At 43.1% G+C, this 13,972-nt stretch overlaps 3 protein-coding genes and 1 long non-coding RNA gene across 10 annotated transcripts; 2 read left to right on the top strand and 2 right to left on the bottom strand.

Annotated features, from left to right (window-relative positions):
* Nucleotides 1-278: 278 nt before the first annotated feature.
* LOC112285291 (xyloglucan endotransglucosylase protein 7) lies at nt 279-2,133 on the top strand. The gene is made up of 3 exons (XM_024525972.3): nt 279-713; nt 926-1,029; nt 1,196-2,133. Exons 1-3 carry the CDS (start codon nt 527-529, stop codon nt 1,796-1,798), a joined length of 894 nt encoding a protein of 297 aa, XP_024381740.1. The 5' UTR covers nt 279-526; the 3' UTR covers nt 1,799-2,133.
* Nucleotides 2,134-2,666: 533 nt separating this feature from the next.
* On the top strand, nt 2,667-4,177 carry LOC112285381 (uncharacterized). 4 transcript variants are annotated; one of them, XR_012218037.2, is made up of 3 exons: nt 2,667-2,875; nt 3,415-3,503; nt 3,752-4,115. It is a non-coding gene; the product is annotated as an uncharacterized LOC112285381 (long non-coding RNA). The 4 variants fall into 4 exon arrangements; XR_012218036.2 differs by having other exon boundaries at nt 2,681-2,943; nt 3,752-4,177; XR_012218038.2 differs by having other exon boundaries at nt 2,701-2,947.
* A 493-nt stretch (nt 4,178-4,670) lies between these two features.
* On the bottom strand, nt 4,671-6,125 carry LOC141045692 (uncharacterized). Of its 2 annotated transcripts, none has more exons than XM_073535734.2 (3): nt 5,987-6,125; nt 5,368-5,640; nt 4,671-5,117 (listed from the first exon to the last, which is right to left on the bottom strand). In XM_073535734.2, exons 2-3 carry the CDS (start codon nt 5,636-5,638, stop codon nt 5,098-5,100), a joined length of 291 nt encoding a protein of 96 aa, XP_073391835.1. In that variant the 5' UTR covers nt 5,639-5,640; nt 5,987-6,125; the 3' UTR covers nt 4,671-5,097. The 2 variants fall into 2 exon arrangements, with proteins under 2 accessions (XP_073391835.1, XP_073391833.1); XM_073535732.2 differs by having other exon boundaries at nt 5,344-5,640.
* Nucleotides 6,126-6,578: 453 nt separating this feature from the next.
* Nucleotides 6,579-13,462, bottom strand: LOC112285376 (protein GAMETE EXPRESSED 1). 3 transcript variants are annotated; one of them, XR_016504535.1, is made up of 9 exons: nt 11,657-13,408; nt 11,057-11,301; nt 10,332-10,791; nt 9,960-10,188; nt 9,464-9,650; nt 9,017-9,173; nt 8,621-8,843; nt 7,617-7,866; nt 6,579-7,195 (listed from the first exon to the last, which is right to left on the bottom strand). XR_016504535.1 is itself a non-coding variant. In XM_024526137.3 (9 exons), the coding sequence occupies exons 1-9, from the start codon at nt 12,175-12,177 to the stop codon at nt 7,111-7,113; spliced, it is 2,331 nt and encodes a 776-aa protein (XP_024381905.1). In that variant the 5' UTR covers nt 12,178-13,462; the 3' UTR covers nt 6,579-7,110. The 3 variants fall into 3 exon arrangements, 1 of the variants encoding a protein (XP_024381905.1); XR_016504536.1 differs by having other exon boundaries at nt 8,634-8,843; nt 11,657-12,547; XM_024526137.3 differs by having other exon boundaries at nt 8,647-8,843; nt 11,657-13,462.
* Between the last annotated feature and the right edge of the window lie 510 nt (nt 13,463-13,972).

The raw sequence follows: 13,972 nt of genomic DNA on the forward strand, positions 1-13,972 counted from the left end.
AGTTTTGTTTTCCTTTTTCTGGGATATCTAAAATAGTGCCGAAGAAGCGACTCGATTTGGGGGCGTTCGGCAGGAAAAGATTGATGACGGATGCAAATAGACTGGAGCATGCATGGCCGCGCTCTGCGTGTCGAAGAATAGTGAGCGGGCCGCGTCAAGGAAAATTGAAATTCAACCGAAGATCTGTGCACAATTTTCGCTAGCAGTCACGGCGGCTCCACACCCCTTCACTCCTTCATATACCCCAACCATCACTCAAACTCTCAGTGTGCCTGTCTCGGCTGCTTCCGCAGCTTTAGATTGCAAGAGCAGGTTCCCTCAGGACTTCGAATCTGGATCGCGCTCACAGAAAGTCCACATGTTAGTTGCCTCTCGTAGTCGCGCTGCTTAGTTTCGACAGGTTTCAGGCTCCTGGAAGTCTTTTGCAACCAGGTTTCCGGGCCAGCTTGAACAGCACTTGTTCGGTACTGTTTAGAAGTTGAACTTTGAAGTGCGCAACGAGATAGTATTTCGAGAAGTATCGACAATGGGTTCCTTGGGAAGACAAGGATGTTTATTGGTCGGTGTCTTGTTTTACTTGAGCATGGCTATCGGCGCTCAAGCTCAGAGTTACCCAGGACTTCAGGCTGCATTCAATTCTTGGACGCCGAAGCAGATTATCCCGGATAAGAATGGAAGGAAAGTGCAACTCGTGCTTAACAATTCATCTTCGGGTAAGTCAATCCCTTTCCTACAGTGTGCACTCTTTGCTCACAATCGGGTGGCACACCTCACCTGGTCTCCTATTGTTTCCTCATGTCCCGGGGAGAGTACCATCGTTCATTAGAACAGCTGCACCACTACAACTGTTAATTAAGTTACCAGCGAGCCAGAGTCTGTCTTTCTACAGGACTTCTGAATGTGCATGTTTTGTAATTTGTTGCAGCATATACTGGCATGGGATCTAAGCAATCGTGGCTGTTTGGGGGTATCGGGGCCTGGATCAAGCTCCCCGCTAACGATTCCGCTGGAACTGTCACCACATTCTACGTAAGTGTTTTTTCCGAAACCTTTTGCTACGACCCTTGCTTTTGCTTTATTTAATCAACATAGTTACCACAATCACATGCAATGCCGTTGTGTGAAGCAAATTCCATCAGCGTGGTCAGTGGCAGATACTGACTATACATTCTCGATGGGGTTCTGATCTATGTAGATGTCATCTACTGGGCCGAAGCATTGCGAGTTCGACTTCGAGTTCCTAGGCAACTCCAGCGGCCAACCTTACCTTCTCCATACCAACATCTTCGTCGACGGCGTCGGAGGCCGCGAGCAGCAGATCCGCCTATGGTTTGACCCCACTGCAGCATTCCACTACTACAACTTCCAGTGGAACAACGACGTGCTAGTGTTCTTCATTGACAACACAGCCATCCGCATGTTCAGGAACCTAGAAGGCATCGTGCCCAACTTCATGTACCCCAACAAGTGTCCCATGGGGTTGTACCTGAGCATCTGGGATGGCAGTAGCTGGGCGACTTGCGGGGGTCGCGTGAAGCTCAACTGGGGCAAGGCGCCATTCATCGCGACATACGAGAACTTTCGGCTCAATGGCTGCGTTGCCAAGCAAGGTGACCAAGCTAGCATCACAGCGTGTCAGAACAGTAAGTATGCACTTAGGCCGCGTAATCTGCTCGGCATGTTGCGTATTCGACAGATGCGGCAGGTGAGGCGTGACTTGGTGCACTACAACTACTGCGACGACAAGAAGCGATACAACGAGACCCAGGTTCCGGAATGCAAATACAATGTGTTGTAGCTTCTTAATCGAGGCTAGTTTGGTCTTGTTGTAGCTTAGCACAAGAAAAAAAAATGTGATGAATTGGAAGAAAACTGCGGTAGGGTCGTCAGAGTGGTGTACATAATTCCTTGGCCACCTGTGTGACAATCTCTAAAAATGTAGCGTTGCAAGTCTTCGACGCATCCTAGCTCGTCCCGGGCTTAATCTCCGCCCAAATTCTTCAGAGACGTGGCATTGTGATTCTTTGATGAATCCTGGCTTATTTCAGGATCCATCTCCACTCAATTGATAAAACTTATCTTCGATTGGAAGAAGCAGCGAAATGTGGTTACGCATTTCTGCGTTGTTGATCACCTTATTCTCTAACATGGATATTCATATTTATTATGATATTTTTTCATAATTTTTTGTTGCTTTGTTTTGACAGCACGTCCTCAAAACTACAATATTATCCAAAATAGGTTATAGAAAATGTAAGTTTCCATTTTATATAAAACTGAAAATAAAGTTACTAATCAGAACAGCAAGAAGCCTTCCCGAGATAATCAACAACAATGTGAACTATTTAAGTGAATTGTGAGAAATCACAATTGTGAGAACTCTATCGATGTGACGAAATCAATCTTCTTTGTGTTAGTGTTTCTTCCATCAACATTTTCATGTAAATAAACTTTAAGAATGTGTGCCGATTCCTGTCACAACATGCCCTTTTGAGAAGCTGGGTGCAGAACATACTCCGTTTTTCAAGGACGCAATGAAGATGGACGTCAAGGTCAAGGGCTATGGCACGGTCATAAGCCAATAAGGCCTGTGCATGAACCTCCCCTACTCGATGAAGTTTTTCTATGAGACTAGGTCTTCACCATGAGCATCTCATGTACAGTGTTTGCAGGTCTCCATGATGTAGAGTACATGTTTTTGTGTGCTGATCGGAGGTTGTGGTGGTAACGAGTTTCTTGCCAAAATGAGTGAATGAGTGAACAATTAGTGCTGAAGTTGGTTGACGTTCATGATATTCGGTTTCTTGGAGGTGTGAGAGGACCTGTGCAGATTTTGCTTTGAGATAATCTGCTTAGATTAGGTCAACAACTTCAGGTGGATTGTTTGGGTGTTGGGTTACAGTTTCCCGTTGGATTGCAATACATGTCTGTCTATTTTGAGATGTGGGTGAGCTGTTATTTCCGTTACGCTGTTTAGAATGCTCTCGAAATGCTACGATCATACAACCTAAAATTGATTCATACTAGGATTTGATGCATAGAAATCCAAAACCTCTAGAACCCTAATCAAATCTTTTGGAACCCTTCGAAACCTCCACACAATTGAAGTATACACCAACAACAGTTAACACGGGTTAAGTTCATTCAGGATGTTAAGTTTGTTTTAAGGTGAAATTCACTAAGTTTTGTTCTTATGACATTGATTACTCCGTTGAACACAGGGGCTTGTGTGAGGCTCCTGCAAGACCTTCGTTTAAGCTGATTTAGGAGCAGGATCGTAGGATGTCACTAGTGCTAGAGACTCCATGTGGTATTTTGGCTTGAAAATAGTTTTCTGTTAGAAGTATGGGGATTTTGGTACGTGCACCTTTGTGCATATTTCTCTGATCTAATCTTGTGTGCCACTATCTGTAGAGTATTCTGTTGAGGATGATGATATCATCTGCGAAGGGGGCCAGGGAAGCGTAAGGGCTCTTAACATGCTCCTGAAAGTTGGTTACCAGGTAAATTTTGATATTTGCAATGTTAATTTGCAGGAGGTCAAGTGAAATATCCCTAGTGTCTCTAATGCTGTGATTTGCAGTAGGTACGCAGCACTTTCATCGCTTCAGTGCCATTACTTTCTTTTGTAGACTGTTCCATGATTTTCGTGGTTGTAGGACTCACACTGTTCTCGACTGTCGCGTCATCTGCTGCGAGAACCTTTAATACCAGTGATTCCTTAACTCTATATACTGTTTTCCTTCTTCAGTGGACTACCTCGCGGTGAGGAACCTGATCCCGATGAATCCGCTTCCACAGCTTCAGTTCATATGACCCTACAGTGACAGTTGAGGCAATCAACGAACAAGAGCCTGACCCAGATGATTCTCTTTGCCTCTGGTGGAAAAACCTGATTCTAGTAAAGATTTTGACCCTGGCCGGAATAGGACGCTACATTTCTATCAGAAATGTAGCGACTTTTGCTAGTTTTCGGTACGGGTGACTCCGATAAGTTGCTCTCGCAGTGGCCGAATTGGTGCTTCTCTCAGGTGACCACGACTTGATACATGGGGTGGTCACAATTGATAATATTGCAACTGTTTCAATCCATAGATGACTTCTGCCTAGCACAGTTAAGGATGCTTTTCCGTTCATTAATCGTTTTTCAAAGTTATGCAATTTTTTCGTGACAGAACACTCAGAAAATCATATGACACACACCAACTAAATTCTTCCCCTAAAAATCATGTTCGGTTTTGGGAACCCCAAGAGTAGCTGTAACATTCTTGAGCTCAAGTGCTTTTCATCACTGAATTTAGTGTTACTGGTCTCCATCATTGTGGGTTCCGCTTTGAACCTGGGTAACACAAAGAGTAAGGGTATAAATAATCCGTGACAACACGGACTATCATCGCAACCTTTCCAAAGAGCGTTCCGAATTAATTCCACCCTAACCCGGCAGATTTCTTCCGACACACTGAGATTTAGCAGAACGTCGCTCTCGTAGTGATTTAATCACATAACTCGTGCACTCCGCCATTCTCCAACTCGGCCATTACTGTTGCATCGTGAGAGGTTAGGCCAAATCAGAGATTCTTAATCTGGCTCAAAAGGATGAGAATTCTCGTTTAGGAATCAGGAGTTAGCTACTGCTTTGCATGACCCAATTGAGCAGTGAAGACGCTAGATTGGAACAATAAAAAAATATTTTCAAATACGCTCAGAAAGGTCATATCAATGACTCAATATACAGAACATAAATAAGTTGGCGGATCTACCAGAGATATGCTACACATGTACTTACACTGGAAAGCTTAACCAAAAGCTAAAAAGCTCTAGTAGACAGACCAAAATTTCTGAAGCGATACTTTTCTGAATCCAAGATCACATGTTCCCTGTGCTAATCCTTCGAATTTCCAACAGCATCAATGTTCTCCAGCTGAACCACGCAAAGTCAGTCGCAATCTCCGCAGGTTAAGCAGCTATTTCCATTTCAGGGAAACACGTTATCGAGTTTTCCATTGTTCTTGTAGAGAACACGGCACAACGCTGCCATCCTCAGCTAGCAACGTGAAAACACGTATGTATCATCTTTTTATTTAGATGAACCCCGCTTCAGTTCTTGTTGGTTTTATCTGGGTACCGCAACATGAACCTGTGCGTCAGAAAACAAACCTATCCAACCGAGATAAGCTCAAAAACAAAGAATGAATAAAAACAGATATGCTGCAGAGTAACTCTACAATTCTTTATTTGAATGAAATGAAAGTTAACCCTAGGTTTGAAGCAACAAAGTTCCACAAGATGAGATGAATAAGCAAGGGAGCAATGAGGTCTGAGGTCTGGAGTTTTCTGAGTTACTTTTTTTCCTAGGTGGGGCCGCACCTTCAACTGGCAATGGTTCCTCCTCTGTGTCTTCATCTTCAACATATGTCTCGTCAAGTACGTCCAAGTCAGGTTCATCTAAGGGCACTGAATGCCGCTGCAAATGAGCTCCTAGAATTTGCATACATTTCTCCTTCAGGTCGACTAATGTCGCCGAAAGAAGACTTTCCTTCGAGCACTGCAATGTCACTACCTCGTGCTCTTCTGCCCCTAGGTTGATGGTTGCCGACACCTCACATCCTAATTCGGTGCCGGTCGAAAGATCCTCCATATCTGCGGAAACGACCGGCACTCAACATGTCAATAACGAGTACGAAATCGCAAATTTCACCAAAAACGCATTCGTATACAGAAAGTAGACAAAACACACACACACTCGCAGTTCATTTCATAATCGAAATTATAAGAAGCATCTCATGTCACAGACGTTGGAAGCAACATGCACCTCAACATGCACATTAACATCACAAAAAGACAAAGATCGAAAACAATAGAACCGAACAATCCACAACTAACAGACCACTTAGTACCCAAATGCCTAATCCCCGTAATTTATCAGACTTCACGTTCGCAGTGTGAATTTCAATAGAGCACTGAAAATTTTGTTAACCACACTTACTGCCAAAATATGTAGACAAGCTTGAGCAGTAATGAATTTGAATAGGCAAACGAAGAAAGGGTACAAATCAAAGAAACGACTCCACAGACAGCAGTCGTAGCATCAACTATGTCCCCACAGACAGATTCTCGGCGTGGAAATGGCTCCAGTCCCGGAACAATGCTCGCCAGAATCCTTAAACCCTAATGAAACGAGAATAGAAACGGTCTTTCATCCATGGACTTCTGGCCCCTTCGGTGTCCTTGGCTTTGCTAAACCCGACGAATGCAGATGATGATTTTGACCCTCATCAACTATTCATAGCTCCTGGTTCTCCTCTCCTTCAGTGCACAATTATTCACATGTGCTTTCCCACAGACTGTTCAAGTATCTGCACAGACGAGTGAAGGGTATCATGAGGTTTTCTTAGAGCCTTTCCGAATTAGATAACATTCAAGTGTGCAGGAAATTTCAAGACTGTGGAAATTGAACAGATTAGTGACTGCATAGTTCGCGCTAGCTAGGGTTGGTCGCATTGACAATTTCGGTAACACAGTGGAGATTCCATTCAACAACGCAGAGAAGTAGCTGCTGATGGTGGGTCACGAACAAGTAATTGCAAGATGTGATTCGAGAACGACTCCCGATCTTTATTCTATGTGGCCAATGCCATATGAAAATTGAGTCTATTACAATTTTGTACCATAAGATATTATAGACAAAAGCCAACCAGTAAGGGCTGGGGATAAGTGATTCCATTACATTCGAAGAATGCAATGATTTATCTGCTGAGGCTACCATGACACTAGGATCTCTCTGCAACAATGCCTGAGCTTTAGAAGGTCGAAAAGCTACACATTACATTAGCAGCACTTCTCAAATTTGATGAGGACGGAATCGTCTGGAACTGCCAAAATGATAATTCCGCCGACGTCTATAACGTATTATTGGAGTTGCTTAGTAAGAAGAGTAAACAATCTCAAAATTCGAGGTGCTTATATTAACCACCTGTTTTCTGTCCCGTCATATATTGGGTAATGATGATAGACGATGTCATATACATGACTTGCAACATAATTGTACAATGAACGATCTAATTGGCATGTGTGCTAGGCGATATTTAGCACACCAGCATTGTAAACCTTCTATAATTTTGGAGTTGATTTAGTGTATGAATCCGCCGATTCGAATCGCAAGGAGGACACAGTTTCAGAGCCTACTCGGCTTCTCCTGCATGGAGTAAAAGAGATGCACACATTCAGATCACGGTCGTAGAAAATGAGGATTTGGCTTTGCGGTTTGACAACCTCGCACATCATCAAAAGAGACCTCGTATCATCTTGGTGTATCTCAAAAATAAATTATGCACATTACAAATCATGAAGAACGAAGTGAATCCTTGACGTGAAGTATACGAGAAAGACAAAAAAAAAAAAAAAAAAAAAAAAAAAAAAAGTTGTAACCAACATGAGGTTCGGTCCAGAAAGATTTCCTGTAAAATATTACGGCAGGCCAGTTATTGCAGCTAAAATCACTGAACCTGATGATTTCTATCAAGCAACGGATTTGGTGATCCATCTAAATTCTAGACGGGACATGTGATGAGATACAAACTGACGTAATACATCACAATAATAAAGTCAAGTCATACCTTCGAGGTCGAAGGTTGTAGCTGTGGGTAGGGGATGCCAACGGTGGCGTGTCCGAATCCATTGGTATAGTGTCCAAATCCAACGGTATAGTGTCCAAATCCAACGGTGGCTTGTAATCAGGGTCTTCGCAGCCATCGTCTAACCTTTGTGTCAGGGCATCCAAAGCACCGTCAGGTGAAGTAGGTAGAGGCTCCTGTTTGCACACAGCACTCGAGATCCAGGATGTGCGCAACCATGTAATCAGATTACCTTCAAAACAAACAGCGATCAGGCAAGCTTAGAAATAAGCTCAATGCAGCCTCATCACTACCGAATATATTGTCAATCCCATGACAGGAGGCATGACATGACAGTTCCATTCGAAGTCTGCATTATGGATACCTTACAATCAGCATCCGCTGAAGCGCATGACGCTAAGACTAGGGTGATCATTTTACTCGACACTGAATACATTATTCGAATCGATCACATTGACTCCCTCCGATCCTTCGTCTAAAATTCGGAATTCTAAAACAATCTGGATATATCTAACTCTCGATCACCTTACATCAGAATCAGCCACGGTAAAGAAGCAATGAATATGAAAATTTAAGTACTGACAAAAAACCAAAGGTTGCAAATCAGAAATTGGTGTGGATAAGTTATCTAACGCAACCTAAAATGTTTCCAGAATTCATTTCTGTCACGACTTAATCGAAGGTGATACCCCAGATGATTGTAACAAGACGCGCGTGTGACGGCGAAAAGTATATTATCCAAACGTTACGTTACTTAGCTCGATGACAGACCTATATACGTGATTAAGACATGTGTTTCTCCAGGTGCGCATTCTAAACCCTAGCCAAGCCAACTATATGGAAACACTTATCATCTATCTATAACAACGGCAACTGAAACCTCAGTTTACAAATTCTAAAAGTTATCCTTAAAGTGTGAAACTTATAAAATCAAGTTTCATTACTGTGAATAGAAAATAGGAGATGGGAAGTGATGAAAAGAGCACCACAAGCTTTCACCGCAAATATTTACTTCGACAAGCACGAGCCCGACGCACAATCTTCTTGGCAAGCATCCTCTCGTATGAGTCATTGGAGCGCGAGATTTTAGAGACAGGTGTTGCGGTTTGATGATAAATCTCTTCGTATGCAGCCGGCGAAGTGGAGGGAAGTCCCTTAAGACGTTCTTGCAAATCCAGTAATATCTCGTAACTCATTGTTGAATAATCCCTGCAGCAAGAAGGACTTGATCACATTTAGAACTTCGAAATATTACAATACGAACTGCTCATGAAATAGCTACAGAAGATGTGACGTCATGTCGAAGTGATTGTAGTAGACCTAAACAAACCAGGAACATTTAACTACAAGTGGAACTTGACACTGTGTAAAATGGACAGTACCTGTAGGTGAATACACTATACATAAGAAGGGCGACAGTTGTTATCCCATATGTCCACCGAGGATAAATCAACGACGACAAGATTTGATGCAGTCCTCGTGCAGCAATTTTTTGGCAACGAAGGATCCACAGCTCCACAGCAAACGTGAGAACAAGACCTACAATTTTGCATCAATTCCCACGACCTCAATGGATTTGAAACATTTCTGACTTGAAAGACGTGACAATAAAAGCAAACCTGCTAATCCAGATACACCTGTCGTGATATCTTTACTAAATATTTGATTGAATTGACGACTATTGACTACGTCAGTACTCATTGCAGTTCTGAGAAAATTAATTTTAAATGCGCCCAAAGTTTGGCTACGAAGAAATGTATCATTCGAGAGTAACACAGCTAGATAGAAAAAGTTACTTTTATTTTATGGAGGAGTCTGAAAAGATATACCGCAGTAAAGGAGAGGACGTGCGCTGCAAGTCTGCTTCGCGCTGGTGCTCATGTAGACAAAAATGGAAGTAGCAAAGTAAAATAAGAAGGTCTTCAAAGCCCTGGACTCCAAAAGAATCGCATTATGCAAAGAGAATAGCCGCTCAAGAGATGCAAAAACCGCTGTTTGCTTTGATACAAACGATTCCTGCATGCATCGATCACCACGATTGTTAAGATTGGAACAGTATTTTACAGGTCCTGGGCATCAATATATTGGAAGCACAACACTTATTAGCTTTACAACGAAAGCGAGGACATCCTCAAGATACCGAAGCTGCATTGGCTGTAGAGTAAGCAGGTGGAAAACTATCCTCACATCAAGATAAGGAGGAAAGATGATTCATTTTGAGAGTCATCTGGTGTTCCTTAGTTGTGTAATTGACTTGTAACTGCCCTACAGAAATCGGTGAGTTACAAAATAGTAAGGAGCACAACGTAGGACATATAGAATCACCTGGGCTTCAAGCATTGCATTTGAACCACTTGTCAGCTGTTCATGCATCATCTGAAGTTTAGTCTGCCATGCAAGAAATTCCTGCTGATGCATCTTAGCCTCGCGAGTGAGAGCCAGCACTGCGGCACGGCTCTCTTCCAAGGCATTCTCTTGCAACTCCTTCAGATTGTAAAGTCCTAATTCAGCTTGTACCTGACCATCGAGCAATGCTTTCTGCCCAGTCAAAGACCTGATTCAATAATAAAGTCACTTCGATCAGCACTTCTTTGCTGACTATACAAAACTAAATAGAAACACAGCATCCCATGCGTGTCAACAATGGTTAACGTCAATCGTTCCTCAAGGCAACGGTGAGTGCATCTAAAAACTGACCTTTGAACGCCGTTGTCGATTTCATGTGTAACGTCATGCAGACTGGAGAACTCTGCCGTCAAAGATTCGGCTAATTGGTGAGACCTCTCATGTAAACTTGAGAACTCAGCCGTCAAAGATTCAGTTATCTTTTGAGATTCTTTATGTAGACTAGAGAACTCCCTGACCAAAGAATCGGCTATGACGTGCGATTTTTCTTGCAAACTGCCTAAAGAGTCTGATATCACGTGAGTCTTCTGATGTAAACTTAAGAATTCTTCAGACATGGAAGCTGATATTTCATGAGTTTTTTCATGTAACGTAGCGAACTCTACCGAAAGTGAGTTTGCTAAAGTGCGCTGGTGGTCGGACATGTCCTTTTGCTGGTCTAAGATCTCTTTTTGATGAAAAGACATCTCCTTCTGCAATGATCCAACTCCTTGCAACTGCGCATGAACCTCCTTTGTTGCAAAGCTTAAATCTGACAGACACGATCATCAAATTTGATTTAGAGATTCATCGTACAAAAAAAACTTCATTACCGTCCGCTTGTAAGACTTACTTGAAAAGAAGACAAAAACACCACAAACAACAAGTAAACGAACGCCTGAAGAATGTTCTTGATGTGAAATTCTACACATTCCTTCAGCAGGTTGAAAGATAATGTCTGAGATGCATTGACAGAGTAAACCGACAAATGTGTTCTCAGGGTCATGAAAGAAGGGCTCCCCAATATTGGTACACACCTGAGAAACCGTCCTTAACCCTTTCTCGCAATTCAGAATGCAAGCGATGATATTCTTGTACAAGTTGATTTGAGTGCTCTTGCATTTTGGTCTGCAGCAGCTTTTGCTCAGCAATCACATCTTCGTTTTGTTTAACTATGGTGCTTGTCTGTGATTCCATTGTCTTGAGCTGATCCTCCACCCAATGTGCAGATCCTTTGAGCTCATTGATAACATGCTCCGTTTCCTGCTTGAAAGCTTCGCTCCTATTTTGTGGGAAACAAAAGTAGATTAGTACGTCAGTAGCAGTTCACCAGACTTTTGTAAGGAAAATTGTTCTGTTGATGAGAGGAAAGGGGGGGGGGGGGGGGGGCTTGAGTGGGGATACAAAATCTGCGAAAGCAGTATCTCACTGGCAGTATTGATTATTGAAGTAGATGAGACTTCCTTTTGAGGAATTGGAATGAAGTATGGCTGTAGCTGACAAACCTCACCAACTAAAGAATCCCTACACTGAAAGTTTTACAAGTCATGGATTGAAACGATATAAAATTCGAAGAGGAAATGGAAGCACCCCAATCCAAGTATGACATAAAAATATGGGTAAAAGGAGATACATACTGAAGATGGTGGCACATAGAAGCTGCGTCGATGAAGAAGGCAAGGAAGATCGAATTAATGTGGTCGCTCAGGCCACTGGTACACTTAGAAATGGGAACACTGTCAGGGCAGTGTATTGCATCTCTCTCCGAAACCTTCAGAAAACAATTTGTAAGCCTCATCGCCAGTCGAGCCTTCTTCTCTTCCTCTTTCAAAATTTCTCGGCAAGAGGAGAGCAAATCAGAATACGCATTGTGCCAACAAGAATGCTTCGCAGTTTGGTGACGGGCCTTCTCTACAAGATCTTTGCCCCTGGAGCTGCTCAAAAAGACTCCAGACTCAATGTCGAACTTCGCAAGGTCCGTAGGACGAGAGCCAGAGCGCTGCCGATCCTGTAAAGGCGGCTCGGAATGCACTGCTGCTGGCCCCAAGGGCAACCAATTCCACAAATTCGCCTCTGACGTTGATGGATGCGAGAAGATGAGGGTAAAGACAATAAACAGTTTCCATATCTTCATAAATCTATTACACGATGAGACCATGGCTCATCGCTTGGTTGTGAACCCACAAAGCCGTGGAGGAGGAGTCGGCACACACAGCTATGAACTTGAGTTACAAGAGCTTCCAGGTGAACAGAAAACTCACTCAAGTTACAGACTGACCTCACACCTGTTCGCGCAGCTTTCTTCAGTAGCGCTCCCTATTGACATCTCTACTCCCCAGCTCCACCTGCGTTTGGCTTGTTCTAAGCTCTACTTCCCTCGCGAACGGTTCTTACTCCGGACAATCCAATCGCGGATTGTTCATTAGACAAAGAACTTCGCATGGTCCAACAGATAAAGCAACGATGAGTCTATTGTTACCTCTTCGACGCTCTCGTCAATGCCATCTGCTGAACTTGGGCAATTCATTCAAGAGACGAGCTACGTCTACAGACCCGTTACAGTATAATAACTTATTTTTGAAGAGCTTCCTTCAGAAGCTATTCTTGACAGCACATTGGAGCATCCGAACTACTGCTCAACTGTAACACTGTGCGACCATCCGAAAATTCTGTCCAATATCTTAAAGTGTGATAATTTGATGGTCTGTGCTGTTTTCGTAGGCTGAGAACTTGCCCAATGCTCGTCCACGTCCGTCGCCACTTTGAAAACTAGTCGTTACTACTTTTAAGGCATAATATGCGCTTCATTTCTTCCCCCCTGCTTTTCCTCGCTGGCAAGCCAAATGTCACCCTACCTTCCCAAGCGTACCTCTAGGACGACTACATTCCTCAGTGTCTCATTTCGTGACATGGATTACTCGTCGACAAAGAGCTACCTCCTCTGTTCATTTCTCTTCCTGTCCAATAATCGATTTTTGTGTTCTTGGCAGTAAGAGCATAAGCTTCAACTCATCTTAATTCATTTCTCACGAATAATAATTCCGCTCGTATCAGGATTCAGCGTTACTTTTAAAGGTTTGACACCATGTGCGTCACAACGATTATTCTCTTCTTATCCGAGAACTATTTCACTACCATTCAGCTCTTTTTCGCAATTCATCAAATCTCTGATTCGGCAGCGGATCGTCTTAGTAACGAACAAGGAAACCTATCACTACACTAATATTCAAAAAAACCGCCAGTAGATTCTCCGACAAATGAGCTCCCTGAAGCTGAAACACCCCCCGCAAATATCCTTGAAAACTGATCCAACACACACACACACTCCAGTAGTAGAATTTCCTTTTGCTAAATCTCAAATCGTCATCTCCGCAAACTCTCTCAAATCAGTCGTCGGCAACAAAGATCGCCGCGACCCGCCATTGAACACATCACCTCCACAAGCTCAGTCACCATAACCACAGGGCTCTGCATCCATCCATCCATACATACAAAAAATAATTGAAACCCTACCGCAAGCTTAATTGGAGCTCCGCAACTTAAATATATTAAAATACACGACGGTCTCGAAATAGAAGTGGACCCTTTCGCATTTCTCCTTTCTCCCTTAAGGGGCTTGCGATTGATGCAAGGCGCGGGAACATCGCCATAGCCGCCTTGCTCTTCAAGCAACGAACTCTTTGCCCTTCCCTTTACTTTTTCCTTTTTCCTTTTTCCTTTTACTTTTTCCTTCACTGCCTTTCTGTGTGTCTTGGAAGGCCAAGGGCACAAGGCGGGTCGAAGTCTGTCTCAGCTCTTGGCTGCTGGCTTACCCCCTTCCCCTGATGGATGGATGTCGCCGGATGAGGTTTCGATGGATGAATTACATTCGACTGCCACGTGTATCAATCGTGCGTGATGGATGGATTTTGTTACATGTTTATGAGCTGAATTGTAAAAATAAATAATAAAAT

This window comes from Physcomitrium patens, chromosome 8, assembly GCF_059467195.1.
Source record: "Physcomitrium patens ecotype Gransden chromosome 8, ASM5946719v1, whole genome shotgun sequence".
In the NCBI taxonomy this organism is placed as follows: domain Eukaryota; kingdom Viridiplantae; phylum Streptophyta; class Bryopsida; order Funariales; family Funariaceae; genus Physcomitrium; species Physcomitrium patens.

Coding starts and splice junctions, on each gene's coding strand:
- LOC112285291 (XM_024525972.3), top strand. CDS start 527: ATGGGTTCCTTGGGAAGACAAGGATGTTTATTGGTCGGTGTCTTGTTT. Junction 714..925: donor GCTTAACAATTCATCTTCGG/GTAAGTCAATCC, acceptor AATTTGTTGCAG/CATATACTGGCATGGGATCT. Junction 1,030..1,195: donor GAACTGTCACCACATTCTAC/GTAAGTGTTTTT, acceptor TGATCTATGTAG/ATGTCATCTACTGGGCCGAA.
- LOC141045692 (XM_073535732.2), bottom strand. CDS start 5,638: ATGGAGGATCTTTCGACCGGCACCGAATTAGGATGTGAGGTGTCGGCA. Junction 5,118..5,343: donor GGCCCCACCTAGGAAAAAAA/GTAACTCAGAAA, acceptor TGCGGTACCCAG/ATAAAACCAACAAGAACTGA.
- LOC112285376 (XM_024526137.3), bottom strand. CDS start 12,177: ATGGTCTCATCGTGTAATAGATTTATGAAGATATGGAAACTGTTTATT. Junction 7,867..8,646: donor TCGGGCTCGTGCTTGTCGAA/GTAAATATTTGC, acceptor TTTGTTTTGAAG/GTAATCTGATTACATGGTTG. Junction 7,196..7,616: donor TACAACCTTCGACCTCGAAG/GTATGACTTGAC, acceptor TACTCCATGCAG/GAGAAGCCGAGTAGGCTCTG.